General features: G+C 43.2%; 2 protein-coding genes and 1 non-coding gene across 4 annotated transcripts in view; 2 read left to right on the plus strand and 1 right to left on the minus strand.

The window, feature by feature from the left end:
- The first annotated feature begins 18 nt into the window (after nt 1-18).
- Nucleotides 19-18,047, plus strand: TIPIN (TIMELESS interacting protein). The gene is made up of 8 exons (XM_075896876.1): nt 19-168; nt 1,079-1,234; nt 7,138-7,231; nt 8,122-8,197; nt 10,197-10,319; nt 13,787-13,854; nt 15,862-16,061; nt 17,324-18,047. The coding sequence occupies exons 2-8, from the start codon at nt 1,102-1,104 to the stop codon at nt 17,479-17,481; spliced, it is 852 nt and encodes a 283-aa protein (XP_075752991.1). The 5' UTR covers nt 19-168; nt 1,079-1,101; the 3' UTR covers nt 17,482-18,047.
- On the plus strand, nt 14,754-14,887 carry LOC112546831 (small Cajal body-specific RNA 14). The gene has a single exon (XR_003090552.1).
- Nucleotides 18,048-19,017: 970 nt separating the features above from the next.
- The window catches only part of DIS3L (DIS3 like exosome 3'-5' exoribonuclease), a 34,158-nt gene continuing 26,148 nt past the window's right edge, over nt 19,018-27,027 (minus strand). For both annotated transcript variants that reach the window (XM_075896870.1, XM_025187818.2), the window contains 5 exons: nt 25,913-26,067; nt 25,577-25,755; nt 21,495-21,640; nt 19,686-19,860; nt 19,018-19,601 (listed from right to left, as the gene is read on the minus strand). In XM_075896870.1, coding sequence (XP_075752985.1) covers nt 19,290-19,601; nt 19,686-19,860; nt 21,495-21,640; nt 25,577-25,755; nt 25,913-26,067 — 967 coding nt within the window. In that variant the 3' untranslated portion in view covers nt 19,018-19,289. The remainder of the gene's footprint in view (nt 19,602-19,685; nt 19,861-21,494; nt 21,641-25,576; nt 25,756-25,912; nt 26,068-27,027) is intronic.

Below are 27,027 nucleotides of genomic sequence, written 5' to 3' on the forward strand. Positions count from 1 at the left end.
GAGAGCCCGGCTTTTGATGGGAGGGCGGTCGCGAGCCGGGCCGTCTTCTCGCGCTCTTTTCTCGTTCCTCTCTTCTCGGCCGCGCGGGAGGATGTGGCTGGGCTGGGCTTGCCTTCCAGTCGCCGGGACGTGGAGGCGGTGTCCGTGCGAGGCCGGGTCGGCTCTGAGGTACCGCGCGCCTTTCCCTCGCTTCCTCCCCGGCCTCGCGTGGGACGGAGGGAGGCTCTGTAGTGTCCGGGGAAGGGGCTCCCACGGCGGCTCGGTCCCCTCAGGCCCTGCTCTGCCTCACCGCGTGGGGCACTCCCCCCCCCCCCCCCCGGATGGGTGTAGCAGGCGGCCGCGGCGCTCTGGGAGGGGCCTGGCCGGTGCGAGGGGGGCGCTCTGTGCTGGGCACGGGGCTGAATTGCCGCCGGATTCGCCCTGAGCCTCCCGGCCCAGCGTGGTACGGGGCCGCCTCATCAACACCCCCCACAGCCGGGAAGAGGCTGGGGGGCTGTTTCCGTTGGAACTAGCTCTGGGCCCACCAGGAATTGCCAGAGCGGGGCGGGCTCGTCTCAAAGAGCCTGAGAGGGACCCCCTGAGACTCCCCCAATGGCCTGGCAGCTGGAGACGCTTTCATCTCTCACCCCCCCTAATTTGTGTTTAAACCAAGCACATTGGGTTCTGAGAGATCTGGTGGGATTTTTTTTTTATTTTAGAAAATGGGGTTTTTTTCCCCTTCAAAAATGCTCCAGTATGGTTTCCTTTTTTTTTTTTTTTTTTTGACACAGTCAGTGTTTGTCATGGAAAGTCATAAAATAATGTAGCTAACAATCCAGTATTTTTGTGAAACTGTTCTGATGGGCAGTTTAGGACCAGCTCTCCTGTTTGTCACATCAGCAGCACAGATTCATTATCTGCGGAAGTGTCCCAGTCTTTAATATCTGGGATTAATTGATATCTTGCATTCTCCATTTAACTGGCAAAATTTGGCTTAAAATTCAGGTATCGGCCAACAAAATTTGTATCTTTAATAGTTTATGTCCTGTTCGCCGCACCACCTTTTTAAACTGTTTTGATGTCTGGTGCTCTTCTGCAGGGGGAACAAGCTTAACTGTGAAGATGATAGATCCACTAGCAAACAACTTGTTTGATCTTCCTGAGTATGAAGAAACAGAAGACGAAACATTTCCACCTCTTCCACCACCTTCCTCTCCAAGAAGAGATGATTTTGAAAGAGCCTTAGCTAGTGAAGGTGAGTACAGGCAGTCCCCGACTTACGAATGGGTTACATTCCGAACACCTGGTCGTAACTCGATTTGGTTGTAAGTTGTAAATACCCTTAAATGCGCTGCCCAAAAAACTTGACGTACATGGTTCTCAACTCAAAAATATAATAATGGGGTTAATGGAGGGTTGGTCGTAAGTACGGATGGTCGTAAGTCGGTGTGTTCGTAAGTCAGGGAGTGGATGTATCTTCTAGAGCAGTGTTTCCCGACCAGTGGTACGAGTACCCTTAGGGGTACTCGAGAGACGTCTGGGGGGGTACGTCAACACAACAAATTTGGAGAGAACTGAATTTGTTAAGTTTTTCAGCACTTATTTTTGTACTTTTTACACCTGTGAGGGGGTCACTCACCACCGTAGCAGGGGTCCGTCATCTGTCCCCCGGAATCAGTCCATTCCACCCGCACAGGCCTCCGCTCACGTGGCGTTTCCCCTCTGGAATCTTCCGGTTGTGTTGCTCTCTTTGCCACACTGCCCTCCGGCAGTGCCCAAGTCACTCGCTCTGAGCTCCCCTTCCGGGGGTTTGGTGTCTCTCCAGCAGGCCTGTCCGCAGGCCGGCCGGTTGGCTGTCAGAGCGCCCTGGCCCAGCCTAACTCTCTAGCCCTGCCCTAGCTCCAGAGAGCATCCTGCTCCCTCGGCAGCCAGGCTCACGGCCTTGCCGCAGGCCTAGCAGGCTGGCCGGTTGGCTGTCCAAGCGCCCTGGCCCAGCCTGACTCTCTAGCCCTGCCCTAGCTCCAGAGAGCGTCCTGCTCCCTCGGCAGCCAGGCTCACACTGCTTTGGCTGAAGCAGCCCTTCCCTTTTATAACCCCCAGCTGGGCCTTAATTGGCCAACGCCGCCCAGCTGGGCTGAACTCCCTGGGCCTGCTCCAGGCTGGGGTTTGGCTCTTAAAGGGCCAGGACAGGGCAGCTTCCCTGTTACAACACCCAAAAAATTCATCACCTGTTCGGCTAAGATTTAAGTTGTTTAAACAAACTTGTTGCATTGGTAGGGAAAAAAAAGTGTGTGTGTCTAAAAACTGTATGTACTGGGTGTACTTGTGATTTTTTTTAAAGGGGTACTTTATAAAAAAAAAGTTGAGAAACACTGTTCTAGAGAACTATCTTTATTGTAACATAGATACTGAAATACTTGGGAGTTGATTGTGGTGTTAGTGTCACATTCTGTTAAATTGGTTTATAAAACAAATTCTAGTTATATAAAATTGATTGGAATCTTTTCTCCTTCTGTAAATTACAATTAGACTTGATTGTTCCTGACACAGCTTGAAGGGGAAGGAAACATATTCTATATTTTGTGTGTTCTTCCATCAAAATACCTGTAAAACAAAAATAGATCTTTCAATATGTGATTTTATTCTGAAAAATATATATTCTTGTAGTATCAATTAAAAGAAATTAATACTACAGTAATCAAACAAAATAGTGTACACCACTTGTTTGAGATTGCAATGTGTGCAAGTATTTTATTGCTGGTAAAATGTGACTTTTTAACAAAATGAAATAGGAGTTGTAACATTCTGCCAAATGAGGGCACTAAACATAAAAAGGTTGTAATAATGATATGATTAAAACCAAATTGCCCAACATAGGGATGTTAAACATGTAATTCGTTAATTGTGTAGTTAGCAAATTTTATCAACTACACAATGGATCAGGAGTAGCGCTGCCACTCAATCCTGGCGCTTACCAGATCCAGCAGCAACCCCCACTGCAGCTCTGCACTATAAGCACTAAGAGCTAGCGGGGGATTGATGCTGGGTTCTGGCACGAGCTAGAACTGAGCCAACCTGCCCACATGCCAGCTCTTAGTGCTGGGGACCCGGCATTTAACCTCCACTGCGGCTCTGCGTTATAAGGACTAAGAGTTGGCATGGGGGTTGATGCCAGGGTCCCAGCATGAGCTGGGTCTGAGCTAGCCAGATTGCTAAAAAGTTACTTGCGCGGGGGAAGGAGGAGGATGTGTTGCATGTAAGTCAATAACATTAATTGATAAGCACCTACCTGTTGGTTAATCGTTTAGTCAAGTACAATGTTACATCCCTAGTCCAACGCGCTAGCCACATGTGGCTAGTTGGCTTGAACAGTGTGGCTAGTTTGCTATAGCAGTAGCCACTGTGCATGGAAGTCTTTGCAGCTTCCTGACTGTTTCTTCCCAGCTGCCTCAGTTCATGCTGCCTCTAAAGTTTGAGGCCACATTAACAGCATATTAGCCCCTGAGGGTTAAACCAAGTGCTAGATCAGGGGTGGCCAACCCGTTCCAGACGAAGAGTCACAATAGCAGTGGAGACAGCATGAAGAGCCGGGGCAAAACTGAGCAAAACCAAAAATGCTGCACTGGGGGAAAATAGATGCTGGTACTCAGTCCCAGGGCATGGCGCTTTTTTTTGTTTTTTGTTTTTTTTTTTGTTTAACATCTTTTCCCCGGGTCTTTGCAGCCCTGCCCCCCTCTCCCCTTTTTTTCTTTTTTCAACAACTTTGCCCCAGCTCTTCATGCTGTCTCCACTGCTATTGTGGCTCAAAAAAAGCACTGGGAAGGGACAAAAGGTGCAAGCACTGGGACAGAATTTTGGTGCAGGAGGATGCTGGCTCGGGGGGGGGGCTCCAGGCTGGAGAGTGTTGGGGTCAGGTGGAGGGTTGGGGTGCTGAGAAAGCCACAGGCTTGTGGCTGTGAGGGTGCAGGAGTTTGGGCTGGGGTGCATGAGGGGCTCAGGGCAGGGAGGCTGGGAGTATGATGGGCTCAAGACACAGATTTGCAGTGTGTGGATGGTGCAGGAGTATTGTGGCAGAAGACTGGAGATGTGGGGGTGCAGGAGTTTGGGGATGTGAGAGGCTCAGGACGGGGTTCCAGTGTATGATAGGCTCAGGTTTGGAGTTGGGGGTTGTGTGCAAGAGTGTTCTGATGCTGCAGCCAGACAGGGGCTTGTTGGCTAGGCTCCATTTTTAAATATGTCAAACACAAAATGTTTCAGTATTGTCTTTGTCTTTTTATTTATGAGAGGGGCGGGGAACCTGTTTTGAGTCAAGGGTCACTGACCCACAGAAAAGTCAGTTGGGGCCACATAAGTGAGATTAAAAAAAAAAACAAAAAAAAAACCTGCTCCAACACTCCCCCCCCCCCCCCCCCAGCCTCACTAATGTGGCCCCAACTATGCTGGTGGGGGCAGGGGACAGGGTGCTGAGGCAGGGTACTCAAGGGAGGGGTTGGCCAGGAAGAGGGGACAGAGACAGCTGGGGCCTGTACCTGGGGGTCCCAGCTGCTCTTTCCCTGCCCTCCCCCAGGCACCCTGTGTTCCCCCCCCAACCTAACCCCCCCCAGCCATGTACTGCCCCCCCAACCCAATCCCTTCCCCAGAGCCAGGCACACCCCCCCCAACCCAATTCTTCCTCCCCCCCCCCACACTGGTCCCCCCTCTATACCAATCCCCCCCTCTTCCTCCTGCTTTAACCTAATTCTGGGGTCCCGGAGGTGGAGCCATTGCTACAGCCATGCGCATCTCCCTCCGGGAGCGTGTGCTGAGCGACCAGCCTTGAGACGTGCTCATGCGTGCGTGCACACGCGCGCACCCTGAACTCAATCCCCCTCCTTTCTTCTCCCCTCCCTTCCCCCAGACTAGAGCCAGGCCACAACCCCCCCGCCCCGCTCTAACATAATTCTTGGGTCCCGGAGCTGCCGCTACAGCTGCGTGTCTCCCTCCACGTGCTGGGGTGCGTGCGCTGAGCGGTCAGTGTGCCATGCACACTTCCCCCCCACTCAATCCTCCTCCTCTTCCCCAGAGCCAGACACCTCCCCTACCCGCTCTAACTCAGTCCTCCTCCCCAACTAACCTTATGCCCAGGTCCCAGAGCCGCTGCCACTGCCTGTGCTCTGCAGCCGGCTGCTAGCACGTGCAGGCTGGGATGCTGTGTGCAATCCGGCCTGCATGTGCAGGATATGACACAGTGTACTGGGGGCTGTGAGCAGACGAGCGCGGACTGTGCGCGCGCATACAGCTCACAATGGCCTGACCGTGAGAGCGGCTGACCTGAGCGGTTCCAGATTCCGTCAGGAGCCGTAATTTTTTTCTTTGCAAGTCGCATGCAGTTCATGAGCCATGGGTTGGCCACCCCTCTGCTAGATCATCATTTAGTAGCAAGATATTCCCTGGGAAATATCCCACTCTCTGACTCCACCACCTCAAGCTTCACGGTCATCATTGTTATATATAGTGTTACATTGTTTAAAACTTATATTTCATTGCTTTGTTGGTTATTCTACTATAACCCTCTAAAACAGTGTTTCCCAATTTTATTTGGCCACGGAACCCTTTTAAACTCGAAAGAATTTTGTGGAACCCCTAATAAGTCTAATATATGGAACTGAAAAAATAGATCAAAATTAAGTAATTATAATAATAAACAAATGCTAAACAAGGTCATGAGATCAACATTAAGTTTAATTGAACATTTAAAAACAAAAAAATCACGTAATATTAATTATTATTTTTTAAATAATAAAATGTTATTGTAATGGAATTTTCTCGTGAAACCTTTATTTTCACCATTTTGGAAACACTGCTTTAAAATGTAGGTGGCATCGCCATTACTTATTCAGCTATGATTATGCCTAAGATGCCCAAAAGGGTTGATACTGCCATTCAAAATTTGTTACAGGTCTGAAAACAAACACAAAAATCCAAAAAAATTCCCACTGTTTTAGGATATTTGATAGTTTTGCGTCCCTAAATAGGTATCAGCTTCACATGGCTTTACCCTGTGAGCACTTAATTTAACCAACTTTATACAGAGTTAAAGAAAATAGGATTTTGCATGTGTGTAAATCTTTGCATAATCAGGCCATAGTCTCGTTGCCATTATTTTGTTGTACTCTCCTTTTCTCCCCTCCCTCTTCCCCCATACCTTGAAGGGCTCCCAAAACCATAGTTATAAATTAACAGCAAAAATCAAGGCTGTAAAAGCATACTCAATGTATTCTTGGTTACACTAAATAACAAAATAAGGTACACATTTGTAGAAGCAGAGATTTTCATTAAGATGGGAAATAGTCATATTATTTGCCAGAAAAGATTGTTCTTTCAAGATAACAGATCCTTTCTCTGCTTAAACACTTAGGGCACATCTAAACAGCACTTAGGGCACATCAGAGGTATCCGAAATAGCTACCCCGGGTCTTTTAAATCTGCCTGTTGTTTTGATATTTTTTCGAAATAACAGGCATGCGGATGTCTCAAAATAGTGGCTATTTTGAAATTTGGCGCTGTGTAGATGCACCAAATTTCAAAATACAATTGAATAAGATACGCAATTTGCACTATGCAAATTGTGTATCTTCTTTCGAGTTTAGGGTGCTGTGTAGATGCACCCTTAGGGTATGCCTAGGCTACACAGCTTTTAGCAACAAGACTGTGTCAATATAGCCCTGTCACTGAAAGTGTGTGTGAACACAGTTTGTCTTCACTTTTGTTGACAAAGTAGTACCATCCCCAAAGAGGGAGTTTTGCTTTATTGGCAGCAAAGGGCTCCTGCCAACAAAACAGAGTTCACATGTACATGTGCTGTGGCAAAATGTCATTCATGGAGGAGGGGATTTGATCACCCATGAATGACAAAAGTTTTGTTTATCATGTGCTTTTGTAGACATAGCCTTTCTTATAAAAGTGAATTTGGGGGAAGGGAGGCAGAGAGAACATACAGGCATCAGTTATTCACAATAACATGCACAGTATGTGCATTATAAACATTCAGTGGAAAACTGGCAACTGGTAGAACCAGTGACATATTAATAGAAGATAAAGATGTTAAACACTAATTTGAGTTGATAGTTGGTATCACTTGCATTATAGATTTATAGTATGTTATTTGCTGTTTATCAGAGCCAGATGGAAATAAATCATCCCAAACGAAGGATTCTGCTGTGTCTACACAGAAAACAACTAAAAGGCCGATACCTAAATTAGATGCTCAAAGGTATTTGTTGCAGAATATTTCTATGTACTAGTGATGATTTCAGTGTTCAAATAACAAGAATCTTTATGTGGTTGCCTGTCATAAATTGATTTAAGGTGTTCCACATTACCCACTTGGTCATTACCAAGTTCTAGGTTGTGGATATAGGATATACTTCGCTCATTGCAGAATGGACATGAGGCTTTTGGTCTTTACTTTTATAGCGCTGTTATCGTATGTAAGTCATACACTCACAATAAAATACTGGGGAAACAGAAAACTATTTCCCAAGAAAGTGCCATGGATTTCTGTGATGCTGGAAATGAGAGTTTTTCCAATTCTTCAGATTTTTATTTTTTTGTTCTTTAAATTGGAAAATCCTTTAAAATGAGTCTTTAGACTTATGATCTTTTCAGGATGTTAGCCAGTTTTGTGAAGTGCATTGAGTCTGATTTTAAACTATACAAAAGTGCTCTTGAGATTATATTTGTAAGAATAAAGCAGAATTGTTAGGGAGTAGAAAGTCACTTTCTTCTACAAGCAAAACTTTTTAAATGGTAAAACAAATAGGGCTGAATCCCTATATTGTTAAAATGTGTCTTAAGTATACTGAATGTTTGGGGATATCATATTTTGGTGTCTTGGAAGCATTCATTTATAACCTTTTGGTTATTAGGATACTAGAATTGGTTTTCCCCTCTGTTCCACATAGACTGTAAGTTAGGGCTGAGACTGCTTCTTACTATGTGTTTGTATTAGGCAATGTACAGAATGGTCCTCATCCTGATTGAGATCTTTGTGTGCTATCATGTTACTAATAATAAAAAAATCACAAACCGTGTTAGAATTTCTAATTGAATAACTTAAATTGAAAACCACATTAATTCAGGACACTTTTTTCATATTCACAGGTTAATTTCAGAGAGAGGACTTCCAGCCTTGCGACATGTATTTGATAATGCAAAATTTAAGGGTAAAGGACATGAGGTAAGAAATATGAGCAATTCTTCTTGTTGATTAGTAATACAGTTTGGATGAAATGTTTACTTTTTTACTTCACTCCTCCCAATTAAAAGCTCCAGAACTAAATCAAACATTACCTTCTAAAATGTATAGACTCTATGCTAGACTAAAACAGGGTCAGCTAGTGCTATTTCAAATGCATCTTGGGTGGGGGGCTTTTTCAGTCATACTAAGCTACATCAATTGAGAAAATATGATAATAAAAAATGAACCTGACCTCAAACCATTTCTAGTTAATTTCCCAACACTGGAACCATTCTGCTGGAACTCTTAATGTGTGATTGTTTACAGAATGATTTTATTTAAACTTTGGGTGGATAATAAGGCTGCTTATTCTGCAACTGTTGTTTCATTGACATAACTGGCCAAGTTTCTGGAAGAAAACATCAATCACAAGCCTGCTTTTAAAAGACTCTTCTTCCCCTCTCTGTCTGTGGTGATTTATATTTATTCAGTGTCAAAATCCTCTCTCAACTTAAGAGCAGGATATCTTAAGAGCAGGATATTTTTCCACTAGCCTAGTGTCCTACCATTGTTTCTTCCTGACTGGACAAATGTGTCGTAACTTGAAGCCTATTTTGTGAACATATCAGCCTTGGGAAGTGCCTCTTCCCGTTATGCGGTACATTTGAAATAGTAGTACTAGTTATGACCATTCAGTAGTCTCGATTATCCGACCTAAATGGGACCAGAGGATGGTCAGACAACAGAAATGTCGAATAATATGGACACTGCTGGCACGGGGCGGGAGCCCGGCATGCTCTGGCCAAGGGGCGGGGGCCCAGCACACTCTGTCCGAGGGGCGGGAGCAGAGTGGCAGTGGCTGGGGGGGGGGGCCTCCCAGGTGGGCTCTGCTCTTTGTCTCGGCAGCGGTTGGCATGCGCATTGCCCCATCCTCAGCGGATTCCAGATGCTGCATCCTCGTGAGGGGCCGCATCCTCCCCCTTCCTTTTCCTCCCCCGGGCTGCCCGGATGTGTCCAAGGCCCCAGCGCTCCTGCCTCTCCTCAGCCCGGTGGCAGCAGCAGCCCCTCCCTCCCTTCCCCTTCCCTTCCATTCCTGCCTCGGCCCGGAGGGGCAGGACCCCGGATTCCCCCCTTGCTCTAGCTGGGAGCTGGGCTCGCTCTGCAAGGGAGCGACTCCCTCCTTCCCCACCCCCACCCCCACCCCCCACCACACAGCCTGCAAAGTTTTGGGAGGGGGAATCGGGTACAGGCCCACTCCTAAAAGCGGAGCCCCTAAAGCAGCAGGGCGGCCAGGATCGAGCCCCAAGCAGCACACGGGCCCAGCACACCTGAGCGCTGGGCAAGCCCGCAGCACGGGTGTGAGCTGCCCCAGGCATGGGGTGAGGGGGTAAGGTTGCCGAGCCCGCGCTGCGTGTGCCAGGCTGAGGGGAGCCCCCGCAGACCTGCCAACCAGAGCTCCTGCCCAGCCCTGGAAAAAGGGAAAGCAAGGCCATTGTGGTGTCAAGCGTCCCTGGAGCCCCTTGCTGTCACGTGACGGGCGGCACCGATCAATTGCTTCATTTGTTCCTTTTTGGATGGAGGGGGGGTTAAACCTTCTGTTCTCTGTTTGGGATGTCTGGACCCTGATTGCCATAATTGTGACAATAAATCACTTTTGTTTTTTCTGTTCTGTTTCTTTAAGAACTTTTGTTTAAAAAAAAATTTAGTTTTCAACTGTAGGATTCTGAAAAGGTGCTTTAAAGTCAATGCAGGTATGGATCTGAATGCTGATCACCATTCTTATTCTAGATTATCTATACTATTTTGTAACAGCTCATAATCATTAATTTATTTAGTACAATGTAAAATCAACTGATAATTATCTCTTGGGTTTCCAGGAGACTTTCAACCTTGCAAAAACCAATTACAGTACTACCAATGTCTATGAAAATATTTCTCACTCTCAAATCTGGAGACCTATCAAACTGTTGGAATTGAATGTCTTATATTTATGTTTCAGACAGAGGACTTGAAAACACTTTTAAGACACATGGAACATTGGGCTCATAGGCTGTTTCCTAAACTGCAATTTGATGATTTCATTGAGAGAGTAGAGTTGTTGGGAAATAAAAAGGAAGTTCAGGTGAGTACTACTCATGTACTTTTATTTTGTTACAAATTCTGTGTTGTGTAGGGGGCAGAGTTTGGGAGGGTAGTATGCAACAACGGAAGGTATGTTAAATAAATAAATGCACTTGTACATTTAATTGAAGTAAGTATCAGCCAGTGTTGAATAAATTATTTAAGAGTGCATTATACATTACCTTTCATTCGAAGCACACTGTCAGAGAAACTGCAGTAACTTGTAGGTGCTAAGGATATTAAATTAGTCCTGGGAGCTAACCCCGCTATGGCTCTGCCTTTTTAAATGTAGTAAGAACCAGGCGACTCTTACAATATTTAAAAAGGAGAGTCGCAGTGGGGGAATGGGTCCAACCAGGGACTCAGCTGTCCCAGCTCGTGCCTGATCCCCCGCTGCACCTCTGCTTCCCCTGTCCCCTTTCGTCTGCAGAGACGGTGCTGGGGGAACTGGCTTTTAACTTGGCCCCACCCTTCTTGCTGCCTTGGCAGCAAGGGGGTGGGAAGAAGTGACTTGATTATTCGCATACATCCCTAGTGCATCTTTTATTACCAACGCTATTTTTGAAGTTCTGGAATTTATTTTTATATTTATATCTGCAGCAGAGTGTTTAGTTGGTGTTTCCTGCATTGATAATGGGAAGATGAGGAACCAGGAAAACAATATTCTAATATACCAAAGTTTCAGCCCAAACAGAAATGTAAGGAATAAGACGAATTCTAAAGAACTGTGAAGAAAGGCACAGATTCCTGGGTGGCTAAAAGCGGGGCAGCAGCAGCAGCTTAAACACATTACCATCACCTGCAAAGAGAGAGATCTCACAGGTGAAAAATAACATCGTCATAAGACCTGATCCAGGGGACTAGGGTAGGGATGTAAAATTTTAATTAATTGACTAACCAGTTAGCCAATGTAATTTGCATCGACTATTTGATTAGTCGATAAGGGTGCCTCTGCCTTTGAAGTGTAGCAAAAGCCCTAGGGCTGTTCATACTCAGACTTTAAGGTCAGAAGGGACCACCATGATCATCTAGTCTGACCCCCTGCACAATGCAGGCCACAGAATCTCTCCCACCCACTCCCAGAATAATCCTCTCACCTGTATCTCAGATATTGAAGTCTTCAAACGATGGTTTAAAGACCCCAAGATACAGAGAATCCTACAGCAAGTGATCTGTGCCCCATGCTACAGAGGAAGGCGAAAAACCTCCAGGGCCTGTTGCTACACTTCAAAGGCAAAAGAGCAGCAGAGAGCACGGGGCCAGTGGGGGACTCAAGCAGTCCCCTCCTGGTCCGTGCTCCCCACGGTGTTTCATAGAGCCCATGGTCAGCTGAGACATCAGCTGATCCCAGGCTCCATGCGGCACTGCCGCTTTGAAATGCTGCAGTGAGCCTGGCATCAGGCTCTACAGCCGTGGTCACCAACAGGTTGATCGCAAGCTACTGGTCGATCTCGAGGCCTCGACCAGTCGCTCGCGAGGCGTTCTGTCCGCCCCGCCCCCGTTTCCCTCCCACCCCCCAGAAGCCCCACTACTTACCTCAAGAGGTAGTGTTGGCTTCAGAAGTCCCGCAGCTTAGCGCCACTTCCGGCAATTCCAGAAGTGCGCTAGCTGCTCTGCCAGCCCCCTGCACCGCACAGGAGGGGTGAGTCAGCCCCGCGGGAGGTGCGCAGAGGGGTTCCGGGCGCGCAGAGGGGGAGGGGAGAGTTGGCCCCAGGGCAGGCGTTCGCGCGGGACTTCCCGGCGCGGGGGGTTTGGCGCGGGGACAAGCGCCCGCGGGGCTTCCCTGCACAGGTGGGGGGCAGCCCCATGGGCAGACGCGTGCGGGGCTTTCCTGCACGGGGAGGGAGCGCTGGCCCCGGCGCAGGCACGCGCGCGTGGGGCTTCCCTGCGCGGGTGGGGGGGTTGGCTCCTGGGGCAGGTGCGTGCGGGGCTTCCCTGCACGAGGTGGGGGGGGGTTGGCCCCGGGGCAGGCGCCCCCTGGTTTCCCTGAGGGGGGGGAGAATGCTGGGAGGAGGGAGATACAGGGGACTCTGTCTCCACTGGCACCCCACTTCCCAGCCCCCACTCCCAAGCCACAGAACGCTGTCTCCACTCCCCGTCCCCAGCTACAGAACGCTGTCCCCACTCCCGTCCCCAGCTACAGAACGCTGTCCCCACACCCCTGGCCCCAATCACAGAACTCGGTCCCCATTCCTGTCCCCTCTCCCCGAACTCTGTCCCCACTCTCCTGTCCCCAGCTACAGAACTCTGTCCCTATTCCCGTCCCTACTCCCCGAACTCTGTCCCCACTGGCACCCTGTCCCCTGCTGCAGAACCCTGTCCCCTGCCCTCCCAGCACCCTGTTCTCTCTCCCCTGCCCCCAGCCGTGGTACTCTGTCCCCACAAAATGTATAATTATAAATGTTTCATTTTAGATTTAAATAGCATGAATAAAAAACAGACCATTTATTTCATAACTATAAACACGTGATTTTAATTGAATGTATCGCATAATTTAAAAATAAACTGTTTATCAGAGTAAGGGCTGGGGATAGCAAGTGATGGACAGGAGGAGAATAGAGAGGGCGGGGCTTCAATGAAGGGGTGGGGCAGTAGATCTTTGCCCGTTCTGAGATTTAAAAAGTGATCTTTGGTGTAAAAAGGTTGGAGACCACTGCTTTACAGCATGGGTTCTCAAACTAAGGGGCGTGCTGACGTTCCGGGGCGGGAGGGGGCGAGGAGACACAGCCCCACATACCCCCCCGTCAATCCCACCCCAAGTTTTGCTGCTATTTTGGGGGGGAGGGAGGCATGAGTTTCTCAAAAATAAAAAAGGGGGTGTGATGCCGAAAAGTTTGGGAACCATTGCTCTACAGGTTTTGACAAGGGCATAGTATACTTCTATCCCAGTGGAATTAGTGAGCCAAAAAAAAATAGTGGAAGCTAGAGGCCTCACAGTATATTTGCTTCAAGCTGCATCAGTACAGCAAGATTAGTAATACTATTTTTATGACCAGTCCAGTATTGTACTCTGCAGTATCTTGAGTATGGGGAAAGACAGAGGAAGATCAAGTACTGTAGGAATTAATATAGTATTAACCTCCATAAATTATACTAATTTTTTTGGCGGGTGAGGAAAGCATACTACCAAGTTCAGCTCCTCTTCCATTCTGATGTAGCTATGAGAGGTGAGTAGATGGATTGAAGCATACCATACACCTGACTTTCTTTTCACTTGGGTCCCAGTGTAATTTATTTATTTACTATTCAGGACATCAGTGATTGAAATACATTAGTAAAGATGTGTGCCTGGATGGTGACAGAAAGCCCTGTGATTATACCCTATATCCTCAGCTGTAGATTAATTTAGCAATGAAGTTTCAGATTTTACTTTAAGCTTTATGTAACTCTTGTTTTTCTGTGAAATAGTAGTAAGATATTTTGGTGAAAACATTAATCTATAATAAACAGTGCTTCTTCTCATTTCAGACCTGCTTAAAGCGAATTAGACTTGATCTTCCAATTTTGCATGAAGATTTTACAAATAATGAAGGCATGTATGCTTTTCTTCAGCCTGTTCCAGTAGTTTATTTATTAAACATTAACTTGTTCTCAACTTTCACAGTCAATGAAAAAATAAGGTACAATGGGAAAATAAAACATGTGCATCCTTCAGTGTGTGTGTGTGGGGGGGGGACTTGACTTACTCAGTTTTTCTTTGATCAAATTCAAGTCTATCCTCTACATGTTGATCAGGTTACATTTTCTCTAGAGATGAGCCGTTTTCAGTAAATTCAGTAAAAGGAGAAGTTTCTCAATATCTTAGCGTCCATTCTCCACTGGTAGTGGATAATAAGTAATCCCAGGAGTAGTACACCAATGTTTGAATTGTTAGTTTTCAAGAAACTTTAACTTTACTTTTAGGGTTCACTTCCCCGGTAGAGGTATAGAATAAAAATGCTCTTAAAGTTTCTTTCTGTGATGGATAGGGAGTAGAAGGGTCTTCATTAACATATCAAGTGATTGATGTGGATATAGGCTTCCCATTTTAACAATCCAGTCTATGATTATTCTTTTTTTGTCGTCCCATCCTTACTTGCTATTCCTTTTAGTTCTTTCCACTACTTCAAAATCATGCCATTTAAAAGTAGTAATAGGGAATTTTGAAGTGGATAATGCAACAGTGCTTTTTATAATCAGAGTGTTTCAGATGAACCAGAAAATAGTCTTCATTTCTGGCCAGTGGGGAAAAATGTTTTCCTTGCATGAAAAGTGAATAGGATTGAGTTGTGTAAAAAATTATAATATTAGAGGAAAATAGCAGACTATAGTGCTTTCTTGGGTTCTCATTGCTCATGTTGAGTAAGCAGTAAGAAGTCTTTCCCTTTTTCTCTGATCATTCTGTGACAGAACTGTTGAAACAAATTACCATCTTCCCTGTCTGCTTGTATTCCTTGTGGTTGTATTTACTGTTGGTTGTATTTTAGTAATATAATGCAACCCTGTACAGCCACATACATTAAAACATATGGTTCCTGCCGACAGTGTCTGTCTAGTTATCAGACTTTCTGTGCGATGGCTCCATACACTAGTTTTAAAAATAATTTTACAATAGAACACTAATTTTACAAACTTGAGGGTTTTAGTGTGTTTTTTTGTTTTTGTTTGAGTGAGAGAGTAGAAACTCTCCTGTTGGTGTAGTAGCATGTTCAGTAAAATGCTATAGTGGCACAGGTGCAGCTCTGCAAGACTGTACATGAAGACAAGCCTTTTGTTCTACTATTTACTTCAAACCTTCATGCACAACATATGGACGCTGGCATAGTCAAAACATATTGTGCATTTCAAACTCTTTTTTAATATGGTCTGTTTGGTGCTGGTCCACGCTGTTAGTGAATTACTCTTAGCTACTAAGTTTTATTAGGGGGCTGCACTTGCCATCCCCCCTGTTGTGGGGGGTTTGCAACCCCAGCTCTCTCCTCGGCCACCGGGGAGGACCGGGCTGCAGCTGCACCAGCCAAGGTCCCTTCCTCTTTCCGCCAGCCTGGTACATTCCATCCCCACTGCATGGGTCCTGCCACCGGCACAGTGGAGCAGCTATTTTTAAAACACCGGCAGCCGCCTGCCATGTGATAATTGCTGGAGCTTCAGCCAGCCACTGTGGCAGTTGGGTGTACTTCACCACTTTCCCCGCCCACAGTTCCTTCCCCACAAACCTAGTAGCAGTTTATCTTCAAGGTGCATGGAAAGTGAGTGCTGCTGTTGAGGAGTCAGCGCCATATTTAGAGCTCTTGTAAGCCACAGATTGCCAACCCCGTTATGGGAGTTAGCAGCAGGGAGGAGGCCAAGTGTGGCTAAAGGTGAAAGGCTGCCAGGAACAGTGATGTGGTGATGACCCTCTGTTGTCCCACAGGAAAAACTTTTTTATAGGTATAGGAAGAAATTTTATTTTCTAAAATGTTCTTGCAGTCTTAGATTTACAGTGGAATGTTTGGTTTCACTATTGGTAAACCTTTAGCTTCAAAGGCACTGACGTTTCTTACTCATGCCTTTTATACAGGTAGTGGAGGGGGAAATAATCGGCTCGGGATGTCTCCTGAAGAAGAATTAGACCCTTTTTCTGAAAATGTGAAGGAAGAATTGGATTCTCAGTCCGGTACTACCTTAACAGAGGAGCAACAGCGAAGAATTGAGAAGAACCGGCAATTAGCCTTGGAAAGAAGACAGGCAAAGATGCAATTTAACAGTCAGTCACAAGAAAATGGTAATTAGTAATAGAATTTTCTAGTTTTAAGTGCTAACAAGCAGTGTTCATAGCTTAGAAATCTCAAAGGCCATACCATCAAACCAAAGAAGCAAACAGGACATGCTTTACAAATTTATTTGGAGGAAAAAAACACCCAACACATTTTCTAGAGGGTTGTGGTTGTATAGAATAGTAAATATCTTATTTTGAATGTTTCCTCAGTTTTCTGTTTTCCAGAATTTAATCTTTATCTATTCAAAGTTGAGAGCTTTCACTGTGTTGCAATTATGATTAAACATTCAAAAAACTACACAGATCAATGCCTCCTCAAGGAAGGTCTTAGAGGGGTAGCTGTGTTAGTCTGTAACTAAAAAAACCAACAATGGTCCTGTAGCACTTTAGTAATAAAATATATTTATTTTTGTTAGTCTCCTGGCATTTCAAAGCAGCAGCACCGCATGGAGCCCGGATCAGCTAGGGAGTCCCCAGATGATCCTGGGTTCCATGCAGCACTACTGCTTTGAAATGCCAGGAGGAGCCTGATGCTGGGCTCCCATGGTGGTGTTTCAAAGCTGCAGTGCCCCGTCAAGCCTGGGGTCTGGCCGTAGGCTCCATGCGGCGCTGCTGCTTTGAAATAACCTTCCCCTCCTCCCTCCTGCTGCCTCTTCCTGATAGAGGCAGCAAGATGCGGGGAGCGAGTATCCGATAAGCATTTGCTAGGGGATATGAAGGACTAGTTGACTATCTGATAAGCATTTGCTTATCGGATAGTCAACTAGTCCTTCATATCCCCTAGTCCCTGAACCCCAGCCCCAGGTGCCAAAGCAGTTTAGCTTTGTAGGGGGTCCCCTGTGATGTGGATTCATAGAAACTTTGAATAGGGGATAAATATAACCACCTCCATTTAGAAGACTAAAGTTATTTAAAGAGAGGTTTCTGTACAGACTTCAAGAGTGACCATCAATCTCACGTGTGAAATGGAGACTTCACAAAATCTAACTCCTTGCAGTTAGACTTATACCTTGGGGATAACTGATAGCACTTTTTTTTTTTTCTTTCTTAAATTTAGAATGAAAGTTGGTTGCATCATGTTTATCCTCATCCCACCAAAACCCAGTGCACATTTTCTTTTCTGGTCACAGATTTCAGATTAGTGACTGTCCTGGTTTGCTAAGGGGGGTGGCTTAGAGATGTGAACGTGAGCATTTAAACTGAAGATGGTAAATGAAATTACAGTACTTTGACATAATAGGCAATAATGCTTTACTTTTTTAAAATAGATCAGTCTACCTCCCAGCCAAATGAAGAAAAGTTTAAAACCACTGTGGCTCAAGATCCAGCTGATCTGACAGTAGAAATTCACACTGCTGAAGCCAAAGTTGTTATGGAAGCTGTGGACAAAGATACACAACTCAAATGTGCAGAAGAAATCAAATAATCGCGCTCTCTGGATACAATGACGTTTAAGAGACCCAGATATCAAAGTATGTTCAAATATCACTGGCTCGCTCTCTCCTCCCCTACCTTGGACATTCTATGGAAATCTTATCCAAGACATCAATGTATCTGAACGACTTTTATCTATTTCACTATGTAAAAAGGCACCCATCAGCTCCAGTACCTGTTTTTTCCCCAACACCTTAATTCAGGAAAGAAACACAGCTATTCTGCATTTAAACTTTTTTTTAAACTTGCTTTTTCAGTGACGAAAAGCATCAGTGAAAATACTGATTTCCTCCCACTTCTGCTCCCCACCCCCTAAAGGATACTATGAAGTGACTTTTTAAAAATTGACATTCATCAACCTTAACTTGCCAGGGTTTGAAAAGCCTAAGTTTGTATAATGTTTTTTCATTCTGTTAATTTTGTTAGAATTGACGGTACAGTGCCAGGAACTACTTGCTCAGTATGAACATGCATCTTGTCTTAACTGTTCTGAAGCATTTTATAACAATACTTCATGTTATGAAATGCTTATATTTTAGTAAATTATTTTATACAGGACCTTGAAAGATATTACCTTTTAGAAATAAAAATTGAAAAATATTCTCTACATAACCAAATATGCCTAGCTGTTTGAAGTAATTAGTCAGTCAAAAGTTGTCAATCAAATCTGCTCTAAATGTACTCTACCCATTATGTTTGTTATAAGAAAAATCAGTGTGGCAGGAAATTAAGTAGCTTCAGATTTACAATTGTTGAGCATTCGTAGTCTTAGTATCTGATAGTGGACTTACCCATTCATAACCAGAATTAGACTGTTATTTTTAAAGGATTTTTTGCCTTTAAGTGTTATATCTGGCTGTTCTAGGGCAAGTTTATATTTTTGTTGATGAGAAAAGGCAGATTGTTTAAAGGCAATATAATTTTTCTGAGGGAAGGGAAAAAGCACTGAATGCTCAAGATACTTAATTTTCAATGAAGTTAGAACAGGTGGTGTACAATTCTGGCAGAATACCAACACAGGAAAGTTGAAGTGAAATGGACTTTCCATAGAAATTAGATGTTTTTCTGCTTTTGAAAACCTCCCAAAAACTTTGTTCAGATGCTAATCTTTTGGTGCTTATTGAAGTCTACCATCAAACCATGCTACATTTAGCTTCGTATTAATTTTGATAGTGGCAGGAAAGCTCCCCTAAAGTCTCCATTTCGTTAAGGCCCATGAAAACCCCCCATAACTATGCTGATCTTAAAATAGGCCTGAAAGAGGATTTAATTTGTGTATTGTAACTTTAACCAGTTTTGAATTTTTTAAAGTGCACTTTTGTGTAGCAAGCCATATAAGGGATGAAGCAGAACTCCTTCATTCAGGTTGATGATAAACAGAGCTATAGAATCAAAAGGTACTTAAAGTTAAATAATTTGATGAAAACAGAGTAAGATTATTATTTTGGCTGCATCGGTGTAATATTGCTTATGCAAATGTATTTAGACTTTCTATACAAATCTTTTTTAGAAAAAAAAAGTCCAGTCATTTTTAAGATCAATTTTTTAAAAAATAAATCTTTAAGGAGGTCACCACAATACAATCTGTAGTCTTTCCAGAAGAATACAGTAGTTGGCCACATATAAAACATCTTAAATAGAACTAGTTTATCTCATCCTGTAAAAATCAGTGTTAAATTGCAGTTAAGGTACAGTTCACATTAGCAAAAGCAGAAAACATTAAAAACGTTTACATCAGTTTTTAAAACAAGATTTAAAATTGTGGAAAGCTGCTTCAGTAGAGCAGAACCAACTAGTACTTTATGTGTGGTTATCTGCTGATACATCTAGTAGAGCTAACTCCTTAATTTCCTCAAGCAGCTGGTACAAGTTAACTCCCTTTGTTTGGCAATACTCCTGATATTCTTCCTGAATTACTTGAACTGTGTTCTTTTCCTGCGCAAGCTGAGCTTCCTCTGCCGATCTAGTTACTTCTTTTATTAAGTCAGTTTTCATTATATGAGAATTCTTCTGGTAGAGTTCTGTAGCTTCACGCTTGTAAGGTGTGTTGCTAATTATTTCAAGCTTGATGGTGGCAGGGTGGCAGTGTGAAGTCTGCACAGATATTTTTACCTTAGAAACAAAAGTACACTTATTTTTTTTCCCATCATTTCTGCTCTGATGCTTCCACCATTAAGTGAATTTATTAAGACTTACTGTTATATGGTCAAACAGACTCAATGTAACAAATTCTCCATCAGCTGTAGTAGAAATAATTCTGTTCTGACAGTGGAGGAGAGAACCCGGTTTCCACATACAAGAGCCATCAGACTGAAAAGAGATGACCAAACCCTCTTTGTTTTTTAGATAAGCAGCACCTTTAATGCCATACCTATGTGATGCACAAAATGAAAACACAAATACACAAAACAATATTATGGTACCATTCAGAGCCATCACCCACTATAGTGATTCTAAACCATCAACATACCAAAGCAGAGGAAAGACTACATCTATGTAAACAAACAATAGAAATGCACTGGATCCTGATCAGCATGTCCCATAACTTCAGATAAATGACAAAAGTATGAATCAAGTTAATGTATCAAGAAATTTAAGTGTCCCAGTTGTGAAGTAAGCCTCTCTTCCAAAAAATTACAATCTAAATATAAAGAGCAAGCATTGGGCAAGGGCAAAACCCCGAAGATATTATACATGCATTCTGCAACTCCCCCCTCCACTGAACCAGTACTGAAGTCTACTTTAGCTGCTTGTCAGGTGTAGGAAGTAGGAGCTGATCAGAACTGTAACTACAAAGTACAGTAAAACTCCAATAGTCCAGCATCAAAATGGCAAGAGCCTAGTGAGTGAGCGTCAGCAAAAAATGAGTCACAAGGTAGCAGCAGCTGAACTGAGCAAAAAGGGTAAAAAAGGCTTAAAAAACCTAAAATATTACAGTATACTGTATACAGTATGTACAATATAAAGGGTTAAGAACACTTTATATACAGTATAATGTATACAGTGTATATATATAACCATCTTATAGTACCTTCTGATAGTCCGTCATATCTGATAATCCAGCACCACCTAGGTCCCATAGGTTCCGGATTATCAGAAGTCTACTGTAAATGGATATGAGGATGCCCATGCTAACTTAGCAGCAGTAGCTGCTTTTTCCCTGGCTTTTGGAGACTGGAGTATTAAAGGGAGGGCTGTCCAACTTCTGCACAGACCCAGCTGCTTTCCTAACTCATTCCGTTCAGTATTCTTTTTAAGTTATAGCTAATGCATAACAGTTTATAGAATGGGAAGATATTTTAAACAAATTCAAGATTAAAATTGCCATGTAAGAGTTACTTTTCATGATGTTAAAGTATGTCAGTCACACATGCTCTCATCTCATGATGCTGCCACATCTCACTCTTTCCCACCACAACCCTTTTAGCCTCAGAGAGACAGATGGAATGCTATTAAAATAAGAAAACAAGAATACAGCTGGTATACTCTCTAACTCCATCTCCCCAAATCTAGGTACCCCTTATGTTAATTAATGGGAGGAATGAATGCAGTGCAAAGTAGAGGTAGCTGGGGAAATCCGTTTTAAACTTTCTTCAAGAAACAGTTGTCCTTTTTTCAAGTATCCAGTCAATTTCTGTTATAAAAACACTTAGAACTAAGTAGAACAAATTAATTTTGTTATTGGAAAATTAATTTAAAGTGGTACAAATTTCAATTATAAGGAAGCTGGACAATGGAAGGAGTAGGGTCAGACAATCATTTAAGATAGGAAATAAAGCATTCAAAATAGATACTGTAAGTATCATCCCCTTTTTCTTCCTGTTAGGAACTTTTTTGGTTTTTAGATTCAAGGGCTAGAAAACCATTGGGCCTAAATTAAAACTTAATCCCTCTTTCAACAACAAACTATGTTATAGTCTGTTACTGTTGCCCGTCTCAAGAACCAGAAGTTTTCATTAATACTACGCCCTGCTATATCTTATTTCCATGCAAACTCTGACTTACCTTGGTACAAAAACAAGTACACCATTTGTTCGAATGGAGTAAACAACACCATCTGCTGTACAGCGCTCATCTGTTTCAGGGACTTTTTCTTTGAAATACATACACTGGAAAAGCTCCGTAGACTGTTTCTGGACATGTTGTGCAGCCTGTCAAAAGAGTGCCCCCATAAAAAGACTTTTAACAAAGCATTAAAATAAAATGTTCTAGAAGATGCTTATTTGACTTCAATAATTGTAAGACTCTACAAAGGTCATTCCAGTATTATATTTTTACAAAAATACACCTTCAGTGAAATCAAGCATACAGCATAGACAAGGTATAAAGTTAAAGCCCATTATCATTACTGGGGAAAAAAACTGGCCAAACTATTCAATGTTGTAACTTTCATACCTTTTGGTTGCAGATTGCTTTGAATGGTAACCAAAGACTAAAAGCATTAAGATTGTTAACTTCTACAAAGCTATCAATTACAGTGCAAACACATTATGAAGTACTTCTGAAATGTCATGCTACCATATTGAATAGGGCTGAGCAATCTGCGTTTAACAGTAGTATCTCTTAGAAACTGAAAAATGGAATGTTAACAACAAATAACCAGTAATCCAAAACAGCACCAGCCTCTACAGTAACACATGCAAAACCAGACCTATCTCCACTCAGATACTGATCAAACGCCCCCCTACAACACTGTTCAATCCCACTGATCCTATACATACTAATTGCAGGAGGCATATCTGAGCCAGTGCACTAAATGCCCCAACAGCTATGTGGTTGAGATAACATGATCACTATGTTCTCAAATGATCTTACACAGAAAAATGCTCGACACACAATCCACCTGTTGGGAAACACTTTTCACAAAATATTCATCTATCTGATCTCTCAGTCTTCAAAGGAAATCTGCACAATGCCTTCAAAAGATGAGACTGGAAATTTAAAATCATAACTCTACTAGGAACCAAAACTAGGGACATCATAAACTGTATTTAAAGCTTATTACAACCTTTAATTAACCCACCCACCTTTGTTCTATAACTATAGAGGCTCTAACTACCCACTTCACCTTGGTCTCTTAAACCATGTTAATTCCTTATTTGTTCCATCCTTTTATTTCACTGACAGAGTACCTTTTCCAGACCTGAAGAAGAGCTCTATGTAAGTGCACATACTTGTGTCTTTCACCGACAAAAGCTGGTCCAATCAAAGATAACACCTCATCCACCTTGTCTCTTTATTGAAACACTCAGGCCTGCATTGGTTCTCCAACAGTAAAGTTCAATTTAGGACTTGTCTACATTTGGGGTGCTGCACCTGTGCCACTATAACACTTCAGCATAAACACCCACAGGCAACAGGAGGGGTTCTGTTGGCATAGTTAATCCACCTATCCAAGAAGCAACAGCTAGATTTGATGGAAGAATTACTGCATCACTGGAATGGGGTGCTTACATTGGTGGTACAAATTTAAGCATAGGCACATGCACAACTAGGTCATTGACCTAACTTTGTAATGTAGACCAAGCACATCTGGGTTTTTAAAAAGGCGGTATGAATACAGGATGAAAATCGTTTTTAAATTATGGTTTATTTAGGGTTGGAAAATCCATATCAGATCCTTTTCCTTTCTGTTGGCAGAGAGAAGCCACTATCACCAATCATACTCCCATTATTTCTTCCATCATGAGCAAGGGATGAGAAGAATTGAAAGGTGCAGAAGCTAAGTACAGAGGGCTGGCTTCAGTGTAACTAGTCCACTAGGCAGCTCAGGATTATCTGGCTCCAGTAAGCTCATTTTTATTTACTTTTTACACATTACAGCACATTAGTGCATACCAGTAGGGTCTACAAAGGGACCAAATGCACGTTAGTGAATTTAAGAAATCACGCCCTCATAGTGAGCGTTATCACGCTGTGTGGATAAGCCCTTCGGCTTTTAGCTAGCTTCTACTGTACTCTACTGACAACACTATCTTTCCAGAGGTAAATGGGGCTTCTTTGTCCCTTTTCCTGGGACAATCTGCCTCTACAAGATTCCCAAACAAAAACTGTAACTAAAATCGGAGATTTGTTCTTTCTTACCCTCTTTTTTCATTAGTGATGCAAGTCCAGCTACACTTTCAACCTAAAGTACTTGTTTGTTTCTTAAAGATCTCATCACACTCTGCCTACAGATTTACAAATTTGTTAACTGCTGTGTTAAAAACTTGATTCAGGAAAATTTTACTTTTATCAGCAGAACTTGCTTGATCCAAATTAGGCTATGAAAAATGAAACTTATTCCCCCCCATGAAAAAGTCAAGCATGTAGTTCTAGCAGAAACATCAAAAGATTGTGACGGTTAATTCCCAAATTTTTATCCCAAGGTTAAAGATAGCTATGTGTTCTCTGTATCAAACTGAACGTTTTTAAAAAAATATAAAAAACAACAAATAATCTAGCAGCACCTTAAAGATTAACAAAACTTGTAGATGGTATCTTGAGCTTTTGTGGGCACAACCCACTTCTTCAGATGAAAGAAGTGGGTTGTGCTCATGAAACCATCCACGTGTTTTGTTAGTCTTTAATGTGCTGCTAGACTAATCGTTTTTTAAGTTTTTCCAGTTACAGACTAACTTGGATACCCCCTGAACCTTCTGTACATTTTTAAACATCAGAATTTCAGTGAAAATTTTGGAAACAAGAGTTTTTGGGTCCAGAAACCTTTAGAGAAGGAAACAGAAAAACTCAGAGATGCGCCATCAAAGACATTTTAAAATAACTTATCATGTATGTTAGCAAGTAATACAGTCACTGTCAAAGGAAGCAACCTGATTAACAAAAGGCCACAGACTTTTCTTCAGATATGCAAATGGATTTGAGAACAACATTTAGCCCAATGGTACCAACTTTTGCTCAGCTGGGGCAAGGGGCTTTTTGCCTTCGATAATCGAAAAAATGTTGGTATTTTCAGTTCAAACTTACCAACTCTTGCCATTAAGGCAGTTATTAGCACAAGCCAAACAAGGCCAACTTTCATATAAAGTATTTACTGTATTGTTAAAATGCTATGGCTTAGGCTGAAGCAAAGAAACCCTACGTATGGTTTATGTCTTCCTAGACCTTGCAACTCCAGAGCAGTCATTTAGAGAAATGATGTTTTAAAAAGATGGGAGTTTCTTGTTAACCATTTACAAAAAGGAATTACTATTTCAAATTTCTGTAATATCACAGGGAATAAGACTATGTTGCAAGTTCCTGCATACTTTTTAAGTGTGCTTCCTACCTTCCACCTTTCTAATGCTTCACCACACACTCAAGGGCTGAGTCTGCATTGGCAAGATTTTGCACAAAAACTTGCCGCCTGTCTACACTGGCTGCGAGCTCTTGCGCAAGAACACTGACGTACTAATCATAGAATCATAGAACCATAGCGCTGGAAGAGACCTCAGAAGGTCATCAAGTCCAGCCCCCTGCTCTAGGCAGGACCAATTCCAACTAAATCAACCCGGCCAGGGCTTTGTCAAGCCGAGACTTAAACACCTCCAGGGATGGAGACTCCATTACTTGCGCAAGTAGAGCTTCTTGCGCAAGAACTATGACGCTCTCGCTCAGGAATAAGCCCTTTTGCGCAAGAGGCCAGTGTAGATAGGCAACATGAATTTCTTGCGCAAGAAAGCCCGATGGCTAAAATGGCCATCGGAGCTTTCTTGCGCGAGAGAGCGTCTACACTGGCACAGATTCTTTTGCGCAAAAGCACATGCCAGTGTAGACACTCTCTTGCGCAAATATTTTAACGCAAAAACTCTTGCATTAAAAGTATTTGCGCAAAATCTTGCCAATGTAGACGTAGCCAAGAGGATTAAACCTTTGCATTTCTGGTTGTATATTTTCCTGTTTTGCTTAAGTGTAAGCTGTAATGACATTTTCAAGTTTTACCTATATTCCTTTGATTACTTTATACTGTGATTTAATGATGTTTAATATTATTTAATTAAAAGACTAGCTTTATTATGTAGCATCTAGAAGCTCCCAGTAAGAATTGAGGACTATTGCACAAGGTGCTGTTCAAACACATTCAAAGACATAACTGCCCTCCATCTTACCCTGTTTCTGTTGTTGATGTGTCTACACAATTCCTCAAGATCTTTGTTGCTGAACAAATTAACTGTAGCATTTACTTCAGTATCTTTTAAAGTGGCAACCATTAGCAGTCTGTGGACGACAATATCAGCATATCTTCTAATAGGAGAAGTAAAATGCGTATATTTATCTAGGGCCAGTCCTATGACAAAAGGAGACAGTGATGAAAAGAAGTAATTAAACTCCAGTGATTGAAAGAAAAAAAGTTACACAGAAGTGTGTGTGTGTGTGTGTGTGTATTTATATTTACATAACACACACCCGCACTCCCTCCCTTCCTCCCCCCAAAGCTAGGGTACCATAATGATGGAACTCTTCTTCAGGACAAGAGCCACTTGAGAAGTACAGTGCATTAGACATTGCCTGAGTAGCCATGGACCGCAGTAGTTTATTCACAATTGGATCTAAGGGATCTTCTGCTTTATCCAGAGAATCAGCCAGTGCTTTATTAGACCTACCAAAAACAAATAATGAATTCTTAATATAATTATGCTGTCCCTGAACATTAGACCGTGTGATTTAAAAATAGCAAGGCAATACACGTTCAAGTAATTAATAATCAGATTTCATTTTGCTTAATAATTAAAACTTCTAAACCAAAAACTGTAGCAGCACCTCTGCCCTAGAATAGTATTCTTATTTGAAAATGCCAGATTCCATTTAGTTAAGCTTCCTCTTCTGCTCCTCTTCTGAATGCCATGCGAGGGCCAGGCGCGACTGGAGCATGTGGGCTACTCTATTCTTATTTCTGTGAAGTTGCCCAGTCTCATAAAATGGATGGAGGAGCTGGTTTCACCCACTATACAAGCGCTAGTCTGCAGAGCTGGCCACACAAGGCAGGAGGAGTAAGCTGCACCCCAATCAAAAGGATGTAGTTGTGAACACACATATGCTCCCAGTATTCCCAAAAGGGATGCCTTTTGGTGCTTTCCTTGAAATTGCAATGGTCTACACCACAACCCTCACAGGTACAACCTTTCCCTAAATTTTAAATGCTAACTTATATTTCACTCAACCTTCTTTAGTCAAGAAGAGCAAACTCAGGATGCTACTAGAGCAGGCCCCAGACAGGCTCCCCGCTTGCCTAGCCCCACCCACACGTGCTCAGAAATGCGGTTGCGGGGAAGTTTCACTTTAAAAACTGAGCCCGGCGGAGGGGGGGGGAAGCTTTAGGAGCTGCTCCCACCCCCAGCACAATCCTATTGGCTGGCTTCTGGCCAGAAACTGGCCAATGGGAGCTGCCTGTTTCAATAACAAGCAGCCACAAAGCACAAAGAGCTCATAGTTATTCACAGAGAGCACATGGCTGCAGCCTGTGCGGGGGGCGGGGCAGGCAGAGAGACCGATTCAGGAACAGGCTGCTAGCTGGTAAGTCCCTGGCCAGAGGCTGCCTCTGGAACCCCAGCCTCTTCCT

The sequence above is a fragment of the Pelodiscus sinensis genome, chromosome 14 (assembly GCF_049634645.1).
Source record: "Pelodiscus sinensis isolate JC-2024 chromosome 14, ASM4963464v1, whole genome shotgun sequence".
NCBI lineage: Eukaryota > Metazoa > Chordata > Testudines > Trionychidae > Pelodiscus > Pelodiscus sinensis.

Coding starts and splice junctions, on each gene's coding strand:
- TIPIN (XM_075896876.1), top strand. CDS start 1,102: ATGATAGATCCACTAGCAAACAACTTGTTTGATCTTCCTGAGTATGAA. Junction 1,235..7,137: donor AAGAGCCTTAGCTAGTGAAG/GTGAGTACAGGC, acceptor GCTGTTTATCAG/AGCCAGATGGAAATAAATCA. Junction 8,198..10,196: donor TTAAGGGTAAAGGACATGAG/GTAAGAAATATG, acceptor TTTATGTTTCAG/ACAGAGGACTTGAAAACACT.